Source organism: Argiope bruennichi, chromosome X2, assembly GCF_947563725.1.
Source record: "Argiope bruennichi chromosome X2, qqArgBrue1.1, whole genome shotgun sequence".
Classification (NCBI taxonomy): domain Eukaryota; kingdom Metazoa; phylum Arthropoda; class Arachnida; order Araneae; family Araneidae; genus Argiope; species Argiope bruennichi.
The window spans coordinates 37,608,729-37,630,179 of NC_079163.1; the positions used below are offsets into that span (position 1 = coordinate 37,608,729).

The 21,451-nt window shown below is 31.7% G+C and overlaps 1 protein-coding gene across 1 annotated transcript in view; it reads left to right on the forward strand.

The window, feature by feature from the left end:
- The window catches only part of LOC129960554 (probable G-protein coupled receptor 158), a 101,198-nt gene that overhangs the window by 29,387 nt on the left and 50,360 nt on the right, over positions 1-21,451 (forward strand). The window contains exons 2-3 of the mRNA XM_056074041.1: positions 8,250-8,675; positions 10,852-11,234. Of these exons, the coding sequence (XP_055930016.1) occupies positions 8,292-8,675; positions 10,852-11,234 (767 nt within the window). The 5' untranslated portion in view covers positions 8,250-8,291. The remainder of the gene's footprint in view (positions 1-8,249; positions 8,676-10,851; positions 11,235-21,451) is intronic.

A 21,451-nucleotide genomic window follows, 5' to 3' on the forward strand; every position in this document is an offset into this window, starting at 1 on the left:
TGGTTTATGAACTCAATATCATTTTCATAATAAAACTACCTCCCAACTTAAAACTGGCACATTTTTTTAGTGTGATAGTTAATGAATTTCTGTATCATTAATCAATGTATAACTAACTATATACTATGCATTTATATAGTAAATTGTTAATAATTTTTTAAACATAAGGATTAAATTTATATGTTATGGAAATTATTGATATTAAGATATTAGCTATTCTGGAAGTTATAATTAACTTGCGCTATATTTTACTACCTGGTTTAGGAACTCAATATTATTTTCGCACTAAAACTGCTTCTTAACACAGAAAACTGCCACATATTTTTTTTTTTTTAGTGTGACAGTGAATGATTTAATTATATCATTAATCATTGTATAATATATACTATGCATTTAATGATGTACAGCTTTCCTTTCCTTACTAAATTTAGTTTCAAAATCAAATGCATGAAAGAGAAATGAAAATAAGCTAATATTTGAATTTGCCATAAAAAAATTGCTCTCCCTTCAGCGATAATCATTATATAGCTGATGTCTAACTAATTGCGTCTTTCTGTTAAATTTTATTATGTACGATCGTTTCATCAATGTTCTCCTAAAAATTAGCTAAGTTTAACATAATCCCCTTTAATGGCAGAAATATTACCGAGACATTCTCTCTTTTCACGCTAAGTATGCTGGAACCTATCATTAGTTGTAGTGCTCATGTCAACTCCCATCCCTCCACCCACCCACCTACCTACCCCAAACGTTCCGCCAAGCATTGATGTCTCGCTTCCAGATGGAATAAGCTACGCCTCCCACCCCAGATGAGGTCAAAGAAAATTCCTAGGGAGTGATGGCAGAGAACCTGGTTGGCATGGGGACGGGAATCCTTCACTCGATCTAATGAGGTGGAAAAGTTGCATTTAACACTTGACAGGCCTCTTCACTGAAGAGCGGGTAACCTTGCAACAAGAACATAAGAGGCTTGCAACCTGCGGGGAAGCAAATAGTTTTTATCTAGCTAGCAATCTGTATAAGCACCGGATATATTTTAATTACCGAACTCTTTTCCTTATTTTGCCATGGCAACATTTATATTATCTCTTTTAATTAATCTCTTTATATTAAATATTTTCCTGTGACGCAAGAAAGGGGATAAATACTTTATGTTATTACATTGCCTGGAAATTAAAATTAGAAAGTATCTGGTTTTGTTTCTGAACTTCTTTATTGTTACAAAAAAATGATTTCAGAGCGTTTATTACTTCCAGTATTTCCTTTAAAAATTCGTTGACATTCTGCATTATGTCCCTCTCTTTTTCTTGTTTGATTAAATTAAAACAGCGGGAAAATATGAATTTTTTTTCGTGCAACATTCTTTCATACTGTCATTATTTTTACAAAATGTCCCAAATTTGCTAAAGCCTTTTGTGGATACAAAACATTTGTATTGGTTAGCTATATCCGCTCTGAATTTGTTGCGAGTGATTAGGATTGCTCTTAGTCGTCACTACAACTTGACAAACAATTAGCTGTTTTGCTGTTGCATTAAATCTTTTTATGTCATGTTAGATGCGATTTTTATTTTCTCGCTTACGAAGTACAGAAAAAGAGAGCATTATTATCTTTAAAAAAAATCGACCTTGAGTTTAAATCTGCAGATTTAACCCCCCCTGAGTTCTAAAAAGACATTTTTTGAATTATGTTTAACTGTTTGTAAATTCTATTAATAAAAAAAGTGTTGAGCTGAAACAGTATAATTTATGTGGTTCTAACAATGTTTGCGGATTTTGATCAAACTTTGAGCTAAATCCGTTGAAGAAAAGTCTACCTATCAGTGTATATGTTACCGTTAAAGTATATAATGCAGTTATTTCATAGAATACCTAGTTATTCCATGAAATAGCTGATCGTGTCCGTTAAAGTGTGTAATATGTTATTAATTTGACTAGTTATTCTATGAAATAACTAGGTATTCTATAAATTAACTAATGAGAGACAGTTAAAGTGTAAAATAAACAATTTATTTGAAATGAAATTAAACTAATGATAGACAATTAAAATAAAAAAGAAGCAATTTAATTTATGCAGCGTATAAATGGTATTTATGGAAACGTACCATAAAATCATTTGTTACAACAAGGATTACTAAAATGATACTTGGAATTACAAAGAACATTATTTCTAAAACAAAAACATTTTTTATTTCTAAAACAAACAAACAAACAAAAACATAAATGCAGTAGGGGTGGAAGGTAAATGTATTTGTCGTGCGAGATATATGATATAGACTATTTTACACTTTAACAGGCTGCAGATCGTTATTCTATGAAATAACTAGTTAAACCATGAAATACAAGAAAGTTTTACACTTTAACGGACACGATCAGTTATTTCATGGAATAACTAGGTATTCTATAAAATAACGGATTTCATACTTTAACGGTAACATATACAATTACATATGGAACACAAGTACACTCATGTCTATAAATTAAGGATAATGCAAGTTCAGGAAAAGAAAGAGAAGCAAAACAAATGTTTCTTATTTGTAAAGCATATTTCTTAAAAAGTAAAGTGCAAAAAAAAAAAAAAAAAAAAGAGGCTATATGTTTGATATCATTAATAAAAATTACGATTTTTTGCTCCCTGGAGCAAATTACAAAAAAAAGACCTATTTACAAAATCCAATATCACATGGTTGGTATGATGGTTAATACATAGTATGTCTCCCAGACGATGCAAGACAGTCCGTACAACGTAGTATCAAATTATCGATCTGATATCAGGGAATATTACACCACTCGTAAAGCAATGCTCTCCGAAGTTCCGGTAGACATGTAGGAGGTGGTTGACGGGCTGCAACTCGTCGGCCAAGCATGTCACACACATGCTCTACTGGATTCAAGTCCGGTGAGAATGCTGGTCAGTCCATACGGGTGATATCCTCCGATCGAAGACATTCGTTTATGATGTTTGCTTGGTGAGGACGGGCGTTGCCATCCATAAACATGAATTCTGCGCTCATGACGCCCCGAAACAAACGTACATGTTGTTCCAGAATGACGTCCCGATAGATTTGGCTTGTCATGGTTCCAATTTGAACATACAGGTCAGTTCTGGAACCCAGAATAATTTCTCTCTAAACGAGCAATCCTTCACCACCGTAACGGTGTCGTTCAATGATGTTTTCTTGGTGGTAATGGGTACCTGGCGCTCTCCATATGAAAGTCCTGCGAGAATCATACTGCAAGCTAAACCTGGACTCGTCGGAAAACATCACACAAGCCCACTGTTGCGGTGTCCACAATTCATGCTCTCTACTTCATGCTAACCACAGGCGACAGTGAGTTGCAGTAAATGGACCACATCTGACAGGCCTACGAGCATATAGACCAATCTGCCCTAAGCGTCTGTACACGGTCTGCCTTGAATCTGTCGTACCAGTGGCTGAAGAGAGCTTACGAGACAAGTCTGATGCTCTGCTCCGTCTGTTTCTTTTGGCAGTAACTGCCAAATACTGGTCCCCATTCGGCGTTGTAACTCAGAGGCGACCTGTGCTGTAACGTCTACTCACATTACCATCATCTTGGAATCATTGCCAAAGGCTGGAGATGACACTCTGGGCGATTCCAAGTTCCTCGGATACTTCCAATGGATACTCCCACATTCCAGACGGCCGATAATTCTACCAAGTAAAAATTTATCCAAATGCGTCCTTTGTGTCATAACTTCTTCTTCTTGCGTACAGCCGACCACCCCGCCACCACTGAACGTAGCAGTATCGACAGGATTTGTTGTGGCCGACTGCTATCTTGAGTATTGTCCATCCTTCCATTGACCGATTTGTCAAACTGACATTCTCCTCTAGGTAATTGGCCACAAAGTGGTCAATTATTGTCCTTCTGCCTTATCTACAAACTCTCAAATAGTTGGTAAAAAACTGACAATTTTTGACATCATGTCCTTCAGAGTTTTAAGATTACCTGGTACCATCAGTACTGTACTTAAGTCATTATTTATAATTTTCAGATTTTTTCTTAACTCCGAAATTTTAATACATTCCTTTAAATAGTGGTAAACAGTACCGATTCCTCCACAAATGCATTTATTGTCCTGCATTCTTCCAAATCTTTGGAAATATGCAGGAAATCTCCCATGTCCTGATATAATTTGAATTATCAGTGGATGGTATCTTCTTATTTTTATTTCTGGATTAGGAATAAAATCGAAAGTTACTCTTCCGTTCTTGGACATATACCATCTGTCAAACCATTGCAGCTTTATTTCTTCTCTTATTTCCCATTTTAAGACGCCATTTGATTTGGGGACAACCATATCAACACCCTCTTTCTGTGCCGCCAACTTTGCATATTGATCCGCCTTTTCATTACCATAGATCCCAATATGGGCCTTAACCCAATTCAACTCTATCCACTTGTTAGTTTTTACACTTTTTATCTTTTCTTTTATCGTCCATATTTCCTTATTACAATTGTGAGAAGATTGTATGGCTTGTAGGACTGAGAGAGAATCTGAAAAAATTGAGCACTTCTGTCCGTCCTCCACCCTTTCACAATATTCAATGGCCATCTTTAAAGCTTGCACTTCTGCCTGGAAACTTGTGGCATGGTTCGATAATTTCACAAGACTTTTATCGATCTCTTTCCCATAGTAGTATACTACTATTGCAGCTCCTACTTTATTTTCATCTTTTGAACCATCTGTAAAAATTTCTATTCCATCCATATCTGGGATTTTAACTTGAAAACCGTGACTAAACCATTCTGTAGGATGTTGTTCGAATTTGTCAAAATACATCTCATAATCATTTTTGCTGAAGCATTTGTTTCCTATTTTAACTTTTTTACTAGAAGTTTGTGTCATAACTATGCGGTTATTGCACTGAAAGGCTTATAAAGCGCTTGCGAACAATTTTACTTCTTTGCCTGTACTCCTTATATATCACTCTTACACTCTCGTCATTGTGACGTACTATCGGTGTCATCTGGTGGCTTCCTGCAATTTGCATATGTTTTTTGAAGATGTGTGTAGTCATTTTATGTGTGTTATATATATTTTAGAGTTCGATTTCTGCGTGACTGAATTTTCCTTAATTTATGGACATGAGTGTAATTACAAAACACACTGTAAATGGGATATGCTGGTAACGATTCACTGAGTATCCTGGATAAAGTTTTCGATTGCTTATTCTGAGAAAATCACTCGCATTAGGTTCAATATGAACACTCCTAGAGCCTTTTCATGTCCGAATGGTTACTCTTGCTAAATGAATCATTAGAGATGTTATTCAATCAACTACTGTAGATTTTTGTTTATTTCATCCAAATATAAATTTCCTAGAAAGCAATACTTTTAACCCTTTAAAGGGCCATTTTTTTCTAGTCATATGTTAAAATATTTTTAAGCTTGAAATTAGAATAAGAAAAGGGATTCATTTAGCTTATTAGATAAATTTAATTTGATTAATTAATTAATTTGGTTAACTAATAATTAACTTGGTTATTAACTATTAATTAATAACCAAGACGCATCATTCTGTGTGAGATAAAGAACTGAAGCATCTAAGCTTCTGTCTTTCTAAAAAAATTTGTCAGAACTTATGCCACCTACAAAGATTGATAAATTTGGTGGGAAGCATACTTCCCACGGCCTAAGAAAGGGTTAAAATATCTCTGAGGAAAAACATTAGTAAATTATACCCGGATAATAGGAATCCAAGCAGTGGTACAATAATTATTTGTGGCTATTCCATTATAAACCATTACTTTAAGATATATTAAACCTAAAATCTTGTATTACTTTTATAGCGAATGTCCGATAATGCTTCAAATTAAAGCAGAATCAAAATTCATGTTTCATGCAATCAATGATGTTGTTTGGTTCTTCCATTATAAACTATTATTTCAGGATATCTTTAACCATGGCATCCTATATTTCTGCTACAGCGAATCATTAGTAACGTAATGCTTCAAATTAAAACAGAGTTCATGTTTTTGTTTCAATAAGAAACCTCCTACGACTTAATTCACTACATATATAGCAACGAGATAATGTTATTATGGTTTCGTCAGAGCCGTTTCTACGCTATTTTCTTTTATACATATGTCTTGTAGCTGCAAAATCATGTAAATTAAATTTAAGAAAATTCTGATAAGCAATTTTTTCTTCAGGACTTTCTGAAGAGAGTTATATTGTAAACTATGAAATAAATAATATAAATTCTGAAGCCTCTGTATCTATTATAATAATGAATGTAATTTAATAATCAGTTTTCTATAAAAGTCTTTATGCCCTATGTGCATGAAGGTTTTTGCAGCCTAAAGAATATTCATAAATTGTTTAATCATAAACGGATATTTTTTACCAAACAGTAAGGATTAAAAAAGAAAGGTGAAAGCGAAGATTGCCGCTTTGAAAGTTATATTGTGATCTCTGAGATATATAACGCAAATTCTGAAAGCTGCGAAGTCTGTATTGAATTTTCTAGAACATCTTACTTCGCTTAATGAGGATACAGACTTATTCTAAATCTATAGTTTTCATTAATGCCTATATGCAGAAGTTAAATTTTTTTTTAAAACTTCATTAAACCATGAATCATTATTTTTTCCCCTAATAAAAATTACACATTTTTTGAAAAAAGAAATGTGTGTTTTCCTCGCATTTTTTCATACGATTTCTCATTTTTAAAAATATTTTGTGGTTGTAGAATATGATTATAGAATGGCGATATATACATATATGTGGTTGTATATATTACAGAATGGCGAAAGCTAGTGGAAAATGAGTGCTTTAAGTACAGATTGACGTAAAATATACAGAATTAAAGAAATATATGTATCTTATCTTCTGAATAGTTTTCAACAGATATTTCAGTACCTTCTCAGCGTTTTTAATTCATGAAATACCTCATACTTATAAATCAAATCTATTTCGTGTTTCAACATTTCGTTTAGAATTTTCTTTTTTTAAATACCAGATTGGAATCAGCCATCTTTTACAGTATGAAATAGGAAGACCAACCTTATGTTTTTCTAGTCGTTATGATATTTTTTAAATTCGTGAATCGGAGATTGGAACTTGTTAGTTTAACCGATCTAAATAGTTCAAATTTCACGCATTTCAAAATTTTACTTAAACCGGTAAATCTCTTCATGATATTTATCATGCTCGTAAGTGCTATATTATATACTACATTTAAGCATTTAGGTTTCGATATATAATTACCCATTTGGTAATAAAACAGAAAATTTTTCATTCATTTAAAAATTCGATATTGATGCCTGAATAAGAAATTTATGCTTCATCAAAAATTATGATCCAATGAAATGGTATTAGGTGAATTAATTTTATAATAATAAATGCAAAGAGAAACTACTTCTAAAAAAGTAAAGATCTGATATGTATTACAAATAGTGATGCCATGAGCCAGCATGCATTCATAATCGAAAATGGCGCATTTCTTTAATTAAAATCAAACCATTATTAATAGATATATCTAGGGTATTCTGTTAGAACTATTGATTGCTAACTTATTACATTTTTATGATGGATTTATGATACATCATATGATACTTGGCGATTCAAAGCTAAAGGGAGAATGAGTTTTGCGAAAACAATTTTCAACCTTCAAAAACGATCTTTTTTTCCGAGTCGACCAACAGGCAGTGAGCTGTCGATAGAGATCTGTCTTTTCAACAATTAGGCGAGAAACCGAATATAGCTATGCAATAAGCATCAAGTTAATATCATTGGCAGATCACTATCGACGAAGTCATTAAGATTAAAGCAAAAGGGGATCGCAAGTCATATCAGCAGCATACCACATCGGATAAGTAGGCAAGTTCACTAAGTCATTATGGAATAGATGCTTTTACTGATAGTTATGGACATTTCTGACACGAAAATTTGCCACACCCATGGCTCTAGGTAAATCATAGGGAATTGAAGATTTTTTTCCCTGTTTCAGTGTTTATTTCAATAGCAGGTAGTAGAGGATTCGTGCATACTTTTGCCATATGATTTTTAAATCTTTAATGTTGAAGAGAGAAGGCATGACTTTAGAAAGAGGTTTTGTTTGTTAAAGCTAATAAAGTTTTCGTTTTCAAGCTTTGAAACTGTAATTTATAACCTCTTGACTAGGACATAATAGAAGAAAGGTTCGATGGAACATAATTACTTATGTAAAACTATTATTTTTTGGTACAGATTTATATGTATTTTTCCCCCTTATTTTTCAGTCGGAGTTTACATCCAGCCTCGATAGCGTGATCATAATCCTCATGGGAGGAAAGACACCCTGGTTCATCTTTATTCTATGGAGCATTCCATATGTGGTGATTCAGGCGGGTATACCTCCTCCATACCCTCTCACCCAGACGACGGCTCGACCCAAACGACTCGAAGACCTGACACCAGATGACAAAGTCCGAATTCTGTCCGAGCGTGGAAGTCCCGTCACTGCTGTCTTGCAATTTATCGAGAACATCGCTTCCTTACAACCGAATGCTTCCTGTCGAAGAACTTCCCTGGATGAATTTTCCAGCCAGGGATTCGATTGGCGCCAATCAAACAAGTTCGATAAGTTCGAAAAGCAGATGAAATCTGCTGTGAAGACTGCCAATGTTCTCAATCATTACTTTCTAAAGGCCTCCAACGACACTGATGTAAGTACCCAGAATGTTATCACATTTGTTGCGTTTGCTATAATCAAAATTTTGATTAACACTTTGACGGCTGTTGTAGCAGCTATTAAAAGTTCCGAACTAGTTAGAGTCAGTTTTATCGGGTATCTTCTTTCAATGTCATACAAGTTAGAGTCAGTTATAACCGGCACCCACTAAATGACACTATGCCATTCAAACTTCTTTCTGTAATAAACTAGAAAGATTTCTGTTCACTTAACTTGGCATGTTTCATATTCATAAATATGAAATTCTTCATGTCATGTCATGTCATGTCATTCAATGTCACCAAGAAACAAAATCGTACAAAAATTCAAAGCCTAAGCACCATAGAATGTGAGGGGGTAACTCCAAACTCACTAACACGAAGCAAGTTGAGTTAAATAAAAATGTATAAAAAGCTTTTACTGGCTACGTTTTTAAAAGGTAAATAAATAATTTATTATTAATTAATTTCTTGTAATACAAAATGTAAAAATATTTTTAAATAGCTCGATATTATCAAACTTATTTTTGAAATAATAATGTGTTTAAAAAAAGACAAATAAAATTGGCAATTATCCTTAGTTTCTCTTTTAAGAGCATATCTCTTTGAAATTAAGTAATTGCTAAACAGCCCATAAAAATATTTATATAGCTTACTATTAACGCTATAATTAAGCATGTAGCTAACACATTTGCAATAAAAAAAACCATAACAAAACTTATGCTGGATATCTGATAATTTAGCATTTATTCTTTAGTACTTTGCTCCAGAAATAACCCTTCTTCTAAATTCAGATGCCACATATCATTCACAAACTCTACATTATCCTCTATATTTTAAAAATAGCAGAGTATTGTTGATTATTTGGAAATTTGTGGGAAATTACTCTTTTTTCAAATCTAGGGAAAAAATCAATTAATGGCGCTTTTATTATGTGTATGAAACTTTATATTTACGAAATCGTTTTTTGTTTTATAAATTTGTTCTGGAAAGAATCGTGTATTTCAGTCTCTGACTTATATTATTAACTGAAACTTCGAACAGTTGAAACTCAACGTATTGTTTTTAAAAAATGTTGCAATGTGCATAAAAAAAAGTGAATAATTGCTTGGATACTTTGTTTATATTAATGCCTTAACACTACCACTGTAAGCCGATTCTAATGTTTCAGTTGCTATGCTCAATCACAATTATTCGTTCTTGTTAAAATTATTATTTCCGTACAGGGATATAAAAAGTTTGCATCGCATGAAGCAAATATGTTTTTTGATATTATTGCGTGAAAAAAAAAACACATAGGTTCGCTCTGTTGTTATTGAAGTTTTTCATAGCATATTAGAAGTTTGAATGAATAGTTTTCATCCCAAGCTTTTTTATAGCATATTAGAAATTTGAATGAATAATTTTCATCCCAAGCTTTTTTATAGCATATTAGATATTTGAATGAATAATTTTCATCCCAAGCTTTTTTATAGCATATTAGAAATTTGAATGAATAATTTTCATCCCAAGCTTTTTTATAGCATATTAGAAATTTGAATGAATAATTTTCATCCCAAGCTTTTTTATAGCATATTAGAAATTTGAATGAATAATTTTCATCCCAAGCTTTTTTATAGCATATTAGAAATTTGAATGAATAATTTTCATAAAAGCAATTATATTAATAAAAACATTAAAATCAGCGAAACAAAGGCAAAATGACAGAGATAAAAAGCTCCTCAGTTACGACAGTTAAGTTCTTTTTGTTAAAAAACGCTGTAGTTTATTAGTGAGACTGATTTACATTTTAGTGACTTTTTTTTTACTCTTCAAAATACAATTTGTATCAGTATGATGGGTAATTTTAATCTAAACATTTTTTAAGGGCATAAGACAAAGATAGCAATATAAAATAATTTTAGCTAATTAAATTAAATTACCCAAAATAAAATGCCTTATAGTTTTTCACTAACCAATATTTATTAAGAAAATGTTTTTCCATAGTTTTTGAAAATATTGGATTTTTTTTTTAAATAAAAAATCTCAATTTCTTTGAAAGACAGTTGTAGACAATTCAATTACTAATACTCGAGGCTTAATTTTTTCTTTGTCGCAGAAATTTCTACTAGTTGCTTCCATTCTAAGACTTCTAGAACTCAATTGAAAAGTTGTATTTCTCTTCTTTATCAGATCGATGCCCTTTTCTTCTACTCCTTGGCTAAAGCCAATGTGGAAAGCGATCCTTCACTGTCAAGTAGCAGCATTGTCCTTGCTTCAGATTCGGGCGACTTCTTTGTACCTCTTGCCTACAGAGGTAAGGATGGCAAGATCAGGTCCAGGAATTCAGCAGGTTGGTTCCTGGATCGATGGCCTGGCAACGATTGGTTCTGGGTTCTGGAAATGGGAAACTATTCCGAGCTTTTTGAACAAGTTGCGAACGGCAGCGATCTAGTGGTGACAACAGAAGATGGATACTGGTCAGCACCTTACATTGACTGTAATGTATCATCAGTTTGGCATGTCACATATGGTGTTCCGTTCTTCTCTAGAACCGCCGATGAGCTTTATTTCAAGTGAGTATGTTTTTGCCATTTTTTGCCCATATCTTTTTCTAAAATTAAGTTTGTAATAAAAAGATATCCTTTATTTCGCCAATTTAAACAATTAATATTAAAGAAAAGTAACACTACCAGCACGAGGAAATGGATTAGCTTCAAAGGAAAGCCTAAGAATGCGCGTAAAGTAAACCTAAAAAGGAAAGCCTAATTATATCAGTGTTAAATAGTTACACAATTGGAGGAAGATGGTTGATATCAAAGCTGTATATTAATCAGCAGTAGATTCATTATGTAAAAGAACTAAGCATTCCTTTTATTTGCAATGGGCCGCGGTGGCATTGCAGCAGAGTTCAGTCATTCGTTTGCAAGGGATATACTCTGTGTGTTTGAACCTTGGTGCACTTCAGTAAAATCAAAGATCAAATATACTGCAGTAAAGTAGAAGTTTCGAGAGGCGAGTGCCAACATCAGTGTCGTTCTCGTCATTTGATAACGGTTCTATAACGCCCAAAATAGATCTAGTAAAGCTTCAAATCGAGATTTTGATATAACTAATGTAACATTCTTCTTCTCCATGCACTCGTTGCATTTTTCGAAGACTTAAAAACATGTTCTCTACAATAATATAAAAAATGATTTATTCCCGGATTGTAGTAGATAAAATGTCGTTATGGGTTTTAAGAAACCTACAATCATTTAAAAATATAATCAGAAGCTGCAATTGCAAAAATCTAATTATAAAATATATCATCTAGTTCTGAAAAAAAAACAACCAATCCTTAAAGTTTAATTAATTTTCTCACCATAATTACTTTTCTTCTTCGGTTTCTACCTTTAAAATTACAAACAAGCAAAATTGTTTCACGTTAGATTTGATTAGATTATCATCTTGTTTTGAAGGCGCGTGGAAGCTGTTTCAAGATGGAACCTTAGCTAGATGACGAGGACGACACTTGAGGCGACATTCTTCCTCCAAATTTTCCCCGGCACAATATGATGAAAATGTAGATGCTACTGCGCAGATTTACCTTGAACCATTTCCATATACGATGGATATTCGGTGGAATTGGTTAAAGAATCGTTTCTTTGTGACAAGACCCACTGAAGCTCCAAATTTTATTTTCATATTAATTGAACTATCCATTCTAAAGAAGATTTTACAAAGTTATAAATATAATCTGTTAAATGCAATCAAAGTCATATAATCAAATAGTAAAGATAAGCAACTTTGTTTGTACCCTGTAACAATGAAAAAACCCGACGTCGGGATTCTTTTAGAGGCATTTTAAAGTGGTTTAATTTCGAGTTTTCCTTTAATTTAGGAAGGGTGCATTAAAAAGTGTACTTATTGAAAAATAAAAACAAGAATCGTTTAATTTTAAAATGTTACTTTAGCAAATATTCCTAATTAATTTTCAAACTTTATTAGCTGTTTTATAATTCTCAGAAGATATCATTCTTCATTAATTTTTTAATGTCCGATCCAGTAATTAAAGAGAGCTTAGATGCATTAACAAAACTTTAATTTTTTCTCACTATATCGTTAAAATTGCATTTAATTTTTTTGCGTTGCATGCTGAAATCAATTCCCTTGGAACTAATCCGCATTTAACCGCTTTTCGATTCCAACATATCAAAATTGACTACATAAGCTGATTATATGGAGATTAAATTAAAATCATTAAAAAATATCTAATTAGAGAAGTTGAAATGGGGAAACAAAACTCCCGGACTTGCATAGCCTAATACAACGCTCGCGTTTTCATTTATGGCCGGATTAAGTCTCCAGGCCTCTAGAGAACTTAATCCGGCTCTGGATGTAACTCATTAAATCTTGTTAATCGGACTAAGTGCAGATATAATGTAAATGTTTGGCTAGTGGAATTAAGCAGATGAAATAAAAAAATCGGCTTTTAATGTATTAATAAAACCTGTTTCTATTCAAGTTATTCAAGAAATAAATAATAACAATTGGATAAGAATTTTTTTATCGAGTATAATTGTCGATATCTTTTTTTAACAAATAATTAAAATGTAATTAAAATGTTTAAAGTAAATAAAAAATGATGACAAAGAAAATAAGTTCTTTATCGCATGCGTGCCCCCCTCCTTAATGTTTTCGAAGTTCGTGAATTCGATTGTGCATACAAATAAAGTCCATCGAATGTAATTCGTCATGTTGTCGGACTTAGTGTAAATATGATGCGAACGTTTGACCAGTTGAAGACTTCCTTGTCTTCTGAACTATACTTAACAATCGCGATGATTGTCCTATGAAACATCCTGTATGTATTATGACTTCAAATAAGAGTATAATTACACTAAATTAACATTTCTCTCCTTTGATAAGAAACTTAACTTGGAAACAGAGTGTAATTACATTGAATTAACTTTTCTCTCCTTTAATAAAAAATTCAACTTCGAAGCAGAGTGTATTTATATACATTGAATTAACATTTTTCTCCTTTTCTAAGAAATTTTTCAAATCAGAGTTACACCGAACACTGAATTAAAATTTGTCTCCTTTTATAAGAAATTTAACTCCAAAGCAGAGTGTATTTATACTGAAATAGCATTTCTCTCCTTTGATAAGAGAATTAAATTCGAAATGGAGTATAATTACACTGAATTATCTCCTTTGATAAGAAATTTAATTTTAAAGCGGAGTGTAATTACTCCGGGTAAACATTTCTCTCCTTTGATAAAGAATTTAATTTCGAAGCAGGTTATATTTATACTGAATTAACATTTATCTTCTTTAACTTTGGAGCAGAATGTATTTACACTAAAATAATATTTATTTTTTGATGAGGAATTTACTTATCCATATTAACTTAGCTTCCAATAATGTTAGAAAAAGAGAATAAGATAAACTTTCAAGAGGCAAAGGGAAACAATCGGGAATATTTCTCCTTGTCTTTCTTATATTCGTCCACAGCATATCATATCTTGTATTTAGCTTCGTCCTGTAGTGCAAAACAATAGATTATGCAGTCGTTTAGTCCAAAATCATCTGGTAGTGATCTAATACTCTGATGAAAGAATTTTATCAAAAGGATTTATTGTGTTTTTTGAGTTTTTGTATTCATCTTCACCATGACAGAAAAGATTCATAAAAATTTCGATTGCAATTCTTCCTGCTTGTAGTCTTTCTATATGATAAAACCAACCAAAGTAATATAATTTACTTGCTGCACATAAAATTCGTCAATGATAGACACATAACCAAATTTAAAATGTTTTAAAAGAAGAAAGTATTCGTTTTGATTTGTAATTAATTTTATTCGTAATTAATTAGTGCAGCAATATTAATCGAGAGAAGTAAGGAGTGCATGGTTTTATATTTCTATGATAGAGCAATCCGCTGTATGAAAAATGACATCAATTCATTCAAGGAATAATTAAATATGTCATTTTATCAAAGAATGCTGTAGGTAAAGATAATTTAATTAAAAGTTATTCCAGTGTAAAATTATACCTCGCAAGTGTGACAAATTGTCTTGCTAGGGAACGAAGTGTAGGATTTAAAATTGCTCCCGACGGTAAATCCCGCCATATTTATTGACGTACAGGGATTATATGGTTTAGAATAGCGGTGAACCAGATTTTCTGTCATCAGAGAAAATAACAGAAAATAGGAAGATAACAATACTTAATAGTAAATTTTTAATTTTTAATTTGTTAAGAAATTTCTTCAATTAAAAATTATCTTGTAAGTTCACAGATGTAGTAAAAATAACGCGTAATAACTTTGTGAAGTGAGTATTTGTGTGTCCAGAGATAATGATCTGCAGTCTTGATGAAGCAATGTGTCAATCAACATTGTTCCGACTCGGCGTTTGTTCTTATAATGATTTTGCGTACTATTACAGCATGGACAGAAAGGTAGAACAATGCAAAATGGAATTTACCAATGAGAAATTTCCTATTTAATTATACAAATTAGATATAAAAGCATTGACTAGTTTTTCTAGCGATTCGCAAATATTGCTCCGATTATCCCAGGCACAAGGATCATATTCTTCATGTTTTACACAATTTATGATTTGCTCATCACTTATTTATCTTTGAAGACCTGATCACAAATATAAAATTTTCAAACTGGATTCTGCATCGTTTATGAAATAACATTCTTTAAAACAACTGTAATTATGGCACTACAAGAAATGGATTCTTTTGTACGGCAACATACCCTTACATCTCGTACTCGTACCTCGTGTACATATTGTCAGTTTCTTCTTGGCCTTGATATTCATTTTCTCCCAGTATAAATTAAAAATTTTTTCTAAAAGCATGTACAAAATACGATGAATAAGAATTTTAATAATCTGTATATATATAAGACGCAAATGTACAGAAATCACTCTTATTACTTATTGTCGAATGGCAACATCAAAATATAAACAATTCGTCATAAACGTTTCAAATTCTTAACTAAACATTTTTTGTAGGTTTATTTTTATAACTATATTAATGAGATATTTCATTTTTGTCATGATTGATAACTACCATGCATTACAGAAGACACAGCTGATACATAGAACAATATTTGGAATTGTCTACAGAAATTAGAGTTCCCATCATTCATTTGTATTTTCTACCGAGTTTCAATTTTTTGTTAAGATGCAGGTCTGTCTATAAACATGCTCAGTATAACACATGAAGTTTAAAATTAAATCTCATTCCGATAAATAGTATAAAGTTTCTGAATCGAATTTATTAACAAAAATTAATTTCAGTTTCGTATATTGATAAAGTTTTTAATATTTTCAGATAGATTTTTGTGTGTAGGAAAGATTAATTATGATATTTCTTCTGAATTTAATTTATGATATATTAATCAAAAGTACTGGGACCAAAACAGGATTTTCAAACCATAAGACACAGAAAACAATACTATAAGCAAATTAATTCACAAAAGATATTATAAGGAAATTAATTCACAAAAAATATTATAAGAAAATTAATTCACAAAAAATATTATAAGAAAAGAAACTTATAATTATTAAATCTGTGATGCCACAAAAAATATTATAAGAAAATTAATTCACAAAAAATATTATAAGAAAATTAATTCACAAAAAATATTATAAGAAAAGAAACTTATAATTATTAAATCTGTGATGCCACAAAAAAGGAATATAATTAAAAATTCTTTTCAATACTTCTTCAATTTAACTGGAAAAATAATGGGACATTTGATAAATTAGAAAAGATTATATTGTCACTTAATAAGAAACACGACCCACATAATTTGTAAAGATTTTTTCTAAATTGAACCGATAACGAAGAGTCTTTACTTTTTTCAGATCTAATATGAACAGGAAATAGCATGTTTTCCTTCCCGATGTGATAAAAAGGGGAAAATATGCATTATTAATTGGAAAAAAAAATCAGTTTTCTCTCTCATCCACTTACGGATTTTTGTAAATTGTGATCGGCGGTTCAGCTTGTTAAGCGTCGATAATATGGCTATTAAAGACTTTCCCTGAATTATTTATTAATTTGGCTTATTTGTTTTATTATATATCAGGTTACATTTCAAATAGATTTCTTTCAAGATCGCTGTTTTTTAATAGGCGACAGATGACATTTAGATAATTGGATGATGGAAGTAGGGAGAAATCTGAAAATTGGATAGGAGACACTAGATTTTTTTCTTTCTAAAATGAAAGTTCCTTTGATACAGTTCATATCCAAATACATTTTTTAAATGCAATAAGTTACATCATGTTTTATAATTCAATCATTTACAAAATATTTTATAATGCAAACAAACGTGTTTTGTAATGCAATAATTTTTACAATTGGATGCTGAAAATCTGAAAAGAATATCTGGTTAGGACACGCTAGAATTTTTTTTTTCTTACCTGAAAATTTTCTTGATGTAATTCGTATTCAAACATATTTTTAATGCAATAATTTATAACGTGTTTTATAACTTAATGATTTACAGCGTATATTAAAATGCAATCAAACATTTTGTAATGCAATCCTTTTTATAATTGGATACTGGAAATCTGAAGAAAATTTGGATAGGGGACACTAGAGTTTTCTTTCTTAAATGAAAGTTCTCTTGAGGCAATTCGCATCCAAACCTATGTTCTAATGCAATCATTTACAACAACATGTTTTACAGTGTAATCATTTACAACATATTTTAAAATGCAAACAAACTTATTTTATAATGGAATCGTTTTTATAACTGGATTCTAGAAATCTGCTAAGAAAATTTGGATAGGAGAGGCTAAAAGTTATTACTCTTGAATGAAAATTATTGATCGATACAATTCGTATCCGAACATATTTTACGATGCACTCATACATGCTTGTTGAAGTTATTTTTATAAAGAAAAAAATAGGAGTAAATTTTAATTGTATAGTTCAAGTTTCATTTTGATAAAAACAGAACGCATACAGATATTTCAGATGGTATAAAAACTCAAGTTTTCACTGTACGTGAAATATAGCTTTACTTAGAAAAGCTGTTTTGTATTTTTCCATTTCTGCGTAGGTAGATTTTCTACATTTTAGTTCTTTACATAAACCCATTTCAAGTCACAATGATTAATTATTTTTAATCAGCATTTAGACATAACGTTTACGAATAGCCTCAAATACTTTTGCAGAAAATCAAATTACAACTTATGCAACAAATTATAATTTATATAATGTTGTAAATTATGCAAAACTACATTTGATATACGGTATAATTTAACGACATAATAGTATAGTATTCAATTATAAATTTATAAAAACATACCTTATGAATTTGCATCACTGAGGCACTATTTCTGCGTTACTTGACGTCAGACTGTACAGAAATAAATAGTAAATGTTGGAATAAATCACATAGAAATGTTTCGCAAACTTCGGAGCTTTTCATTGCTACTAACAATACTCGGTTAAAAGAATTTTCGATACTATTTCGCTGGCTCTAGAAAGGACGTGGTGGCGTAGTGGTAAGGTCTCGGTTTCAGGTTTGGACCTCAATTTGTCTAAATAACTCAGTACAAGTAGGCCTGGAGCATATAAAATATGTCAGGGCTAAATTCCTTCTCACTGGTGTGGAGCAGATGGTTAGAAAGGAAGGATGCCACGTCAAACGCCATCCTCGCCCTCTGAATGCGGATCGAAATTACTTGTCCCTCCCTCAAATTACTCTAGGGCTGCTTGAAAACAAAACGTTAATATAAATAAACTAAAGTACGCTTCACTGCAATCTACTTCTAGTAATTTTCAACATATTATCGAAAGAGCCTTCTCAAACTCAAAAATCGCTTGTGTATATACAGACTTTCCTTTTTACAGATAGGCAAACAAAAATGTATTTATAAAAAGTTATGCACAGAAAATTTAAAATATTACAAATATAAGATATCGTGTATTATATGCATGATAGCCATAAACTCCTTCAATAGATGCTGAAATTAATGACCCAAGGACAACTTCTTGAGTTTTTGCAATCAGTTATCAAACATATGTATAGCAGACACTTAGAAAATATAATTAAAACCAATTTTCTTGCATAGTAGATACATTAAATTTCGAACAAATGTCTAATTAGGGTATTTCATATTTTCAGTAAAAAAGCGCGCCAGCCTTCAACGGTTTTAAAGCTATGCTCGTAAACTATTTTAAACCAACAGTTTTTCTCCATGTTCTGTCCTCAGCTTTTTATAAAAAACTTGATCACATCATATTAAATTCATCGTCCTGTTTTATAAATTTCTGCCTTAAAATATTAATTAACATTGAAAATACTCCCAAATTTCACATATATTTATTATTGAATGCTTCTTCTCCAAACATTGAAAGATTCCCTCCCAATGCATTAGTTACTGTATTTCTAGCAAGAAATTAAAAACTTAAGGCATTTTTAAATTAAAGAATAAAATATTCAGAGGCTAATGAGGAATTTCGGAATATGAAAACTAATTAAGATAATTAAAAAGTGATTATGCTGGCAATATGCTTTCCTATGCTATTGAATAATTGAATCCATTTAAAATCCATTAATAAAGAAGCATTCTCCACACTTGTTAGTTTTATAATTAAATATTTAAAAATGCAGAAACTTCTGGAAAACTGCTCATCATTAGTGTCAACTATAAAGAGTACGTTCGATTCTTCAATTAATAAGAAAATACTCTCCATACCTCGAATATTTGTTGTGGTATTTTTCTCCAGAAAGTTCTTTTTTAAACCATTCTAACACGGATGTAAATTTTCTTACTAGATGAAATAGAAATATCATGTGAATTATATAACCAGTTTTAAAATGTGTCTTCCAAATATTATTGCGAATGTATGAAAAAAATTGGAAAATATTATACTGAAAATGGAGAAAATGAAAAAAAAAAGTATAAAGGAGGTTCAAATGTATGAACCTCTAGTTGGTCTGTTCAACCGATCGAGATGAGATTTCAGATATATTTATTCAGAGGTATGGGCTTTGGATTCTGTAGAAGGTAACACAGTGGCATTCACGGTTACGGTTATAGGTACAAAAACTCGACATTTTTGAACGGCAACACCCACTTCTTCCCGTCGCAAAATGTTCAGCGTTTGCTAAAACCCAAAAGAGAGTTGAAAAGGTACATATATCATAAAAAATGACGCGTTATACATGCACACACACACACACACACACAAAAAAAAAAACAGCGCTGCGAACGACTAAAAAAGAAAAGGGAGAAAAACCCATACACATACAAAAACAATCGCGTGCGCACAGAGAAAATTTGCATATGATAAAGGCATATGCAAATTTATCAATCATTGATGACAGCACAGAACGGTGAAAAGTTCATTTTTATTTGGGCTATCCGTTTTCCGCACGGGTCCCCTCATCGGCAATTACGCATTGCATTAAGGTGATTGCATACAATAAAGCCGAGCGTAACACAGCAGGAGAGATGTTTGCAGCCTCACTTTTGATTAAGTCTTTCCTTTCAAACCCAACAAAGTTTGCAGATGAATCATGTGTATTCTAGATTTGAGATATCCCCAGAACCAGATCGTGTTTTACTTATTTATTTATTTTTCTGGGGGCAGGGGACTTTCGCAGAGCTGTTTTCCATGCATGCTTAACGCATTCGTTTTTTGTGATGCTCATAGCTTCCCAACGTTATTTAAGGTTTTCGCATGCGCTGAACATTTTGCGAAGAGAAGAAGTGGACGTCGAGAATTTCAAGTTTTTGAATCTGTAACCGTAACCGTAAATGCCACAGTGTTGTAGTTCATAGAATTCTGAGCTCAACCCTCTGAATAACTTTAGCTCTCGATCGGTAGAATGAGCCTGCTTCTAGAGGTCCATGCACCGGCCAATTTTTTATAATCCCCTGTATATAAGCAAAAAAAAAAAAGGATCATAGAGCTAGCCTGGCTCTTTTCATTTAATAATTTTTATTTTCTGTAGCCGAAGTTTCTAATTTTTTGAAACAAGCGGATTAACAGTTTGGGGATATGCGCAAGTGCAATCAGAAATGGCGAAAAATAGAAAAGATTAAAATGAACCAGCTGAAGTGGTCTCTCTTAAAATTTCTCTCATATTCTCTGATAAAGGTTTTATCCCAGAGAACGCCTTGGCGTACAATAATTACGAAATATTCAACTTTGTTGTGAATTTAGCATTTTTACTGAATTTATCGTGTCATCTTTGCTGATTAATCATTGGTAGCCTATTGAAATTAACATTTGACATAAAACTATAATTCTAGTCACACCCATATTTCATATATGGTATATGGCTTCATATATGGAATATGGCTTCATATATGGTATCATATATATATATGGTATTTGGCTTCATATATGGTATCATATATATATATGGTATATGGCTTCATATATGGTATCATATATATATGGTATATGGCTTCATATATGGTATCATATATATATGGTATATGGTATCATATATATATGGTATATGGCTTCATATATGGTATCATATATATATGGTATATAGCTTCATATATGGTATCATATATATATGGTATATGGCTTCATATATGGTATCATATATATATGGCGTGCTTCATATATGGTGCTTCATATTTCATAAGCATGTTAAATATATTTCATATATTTAAGTCATTGCATTTTTGAGTTACCGCGTTTACATGTTTGTGAAAGAACAAACCGACAGACGGTCCACCCCTTTCTGTTTTTGGCTTAAAATTTATACTTCATTATATGATAAAAACTGAGCAAACACAACTTAAAAT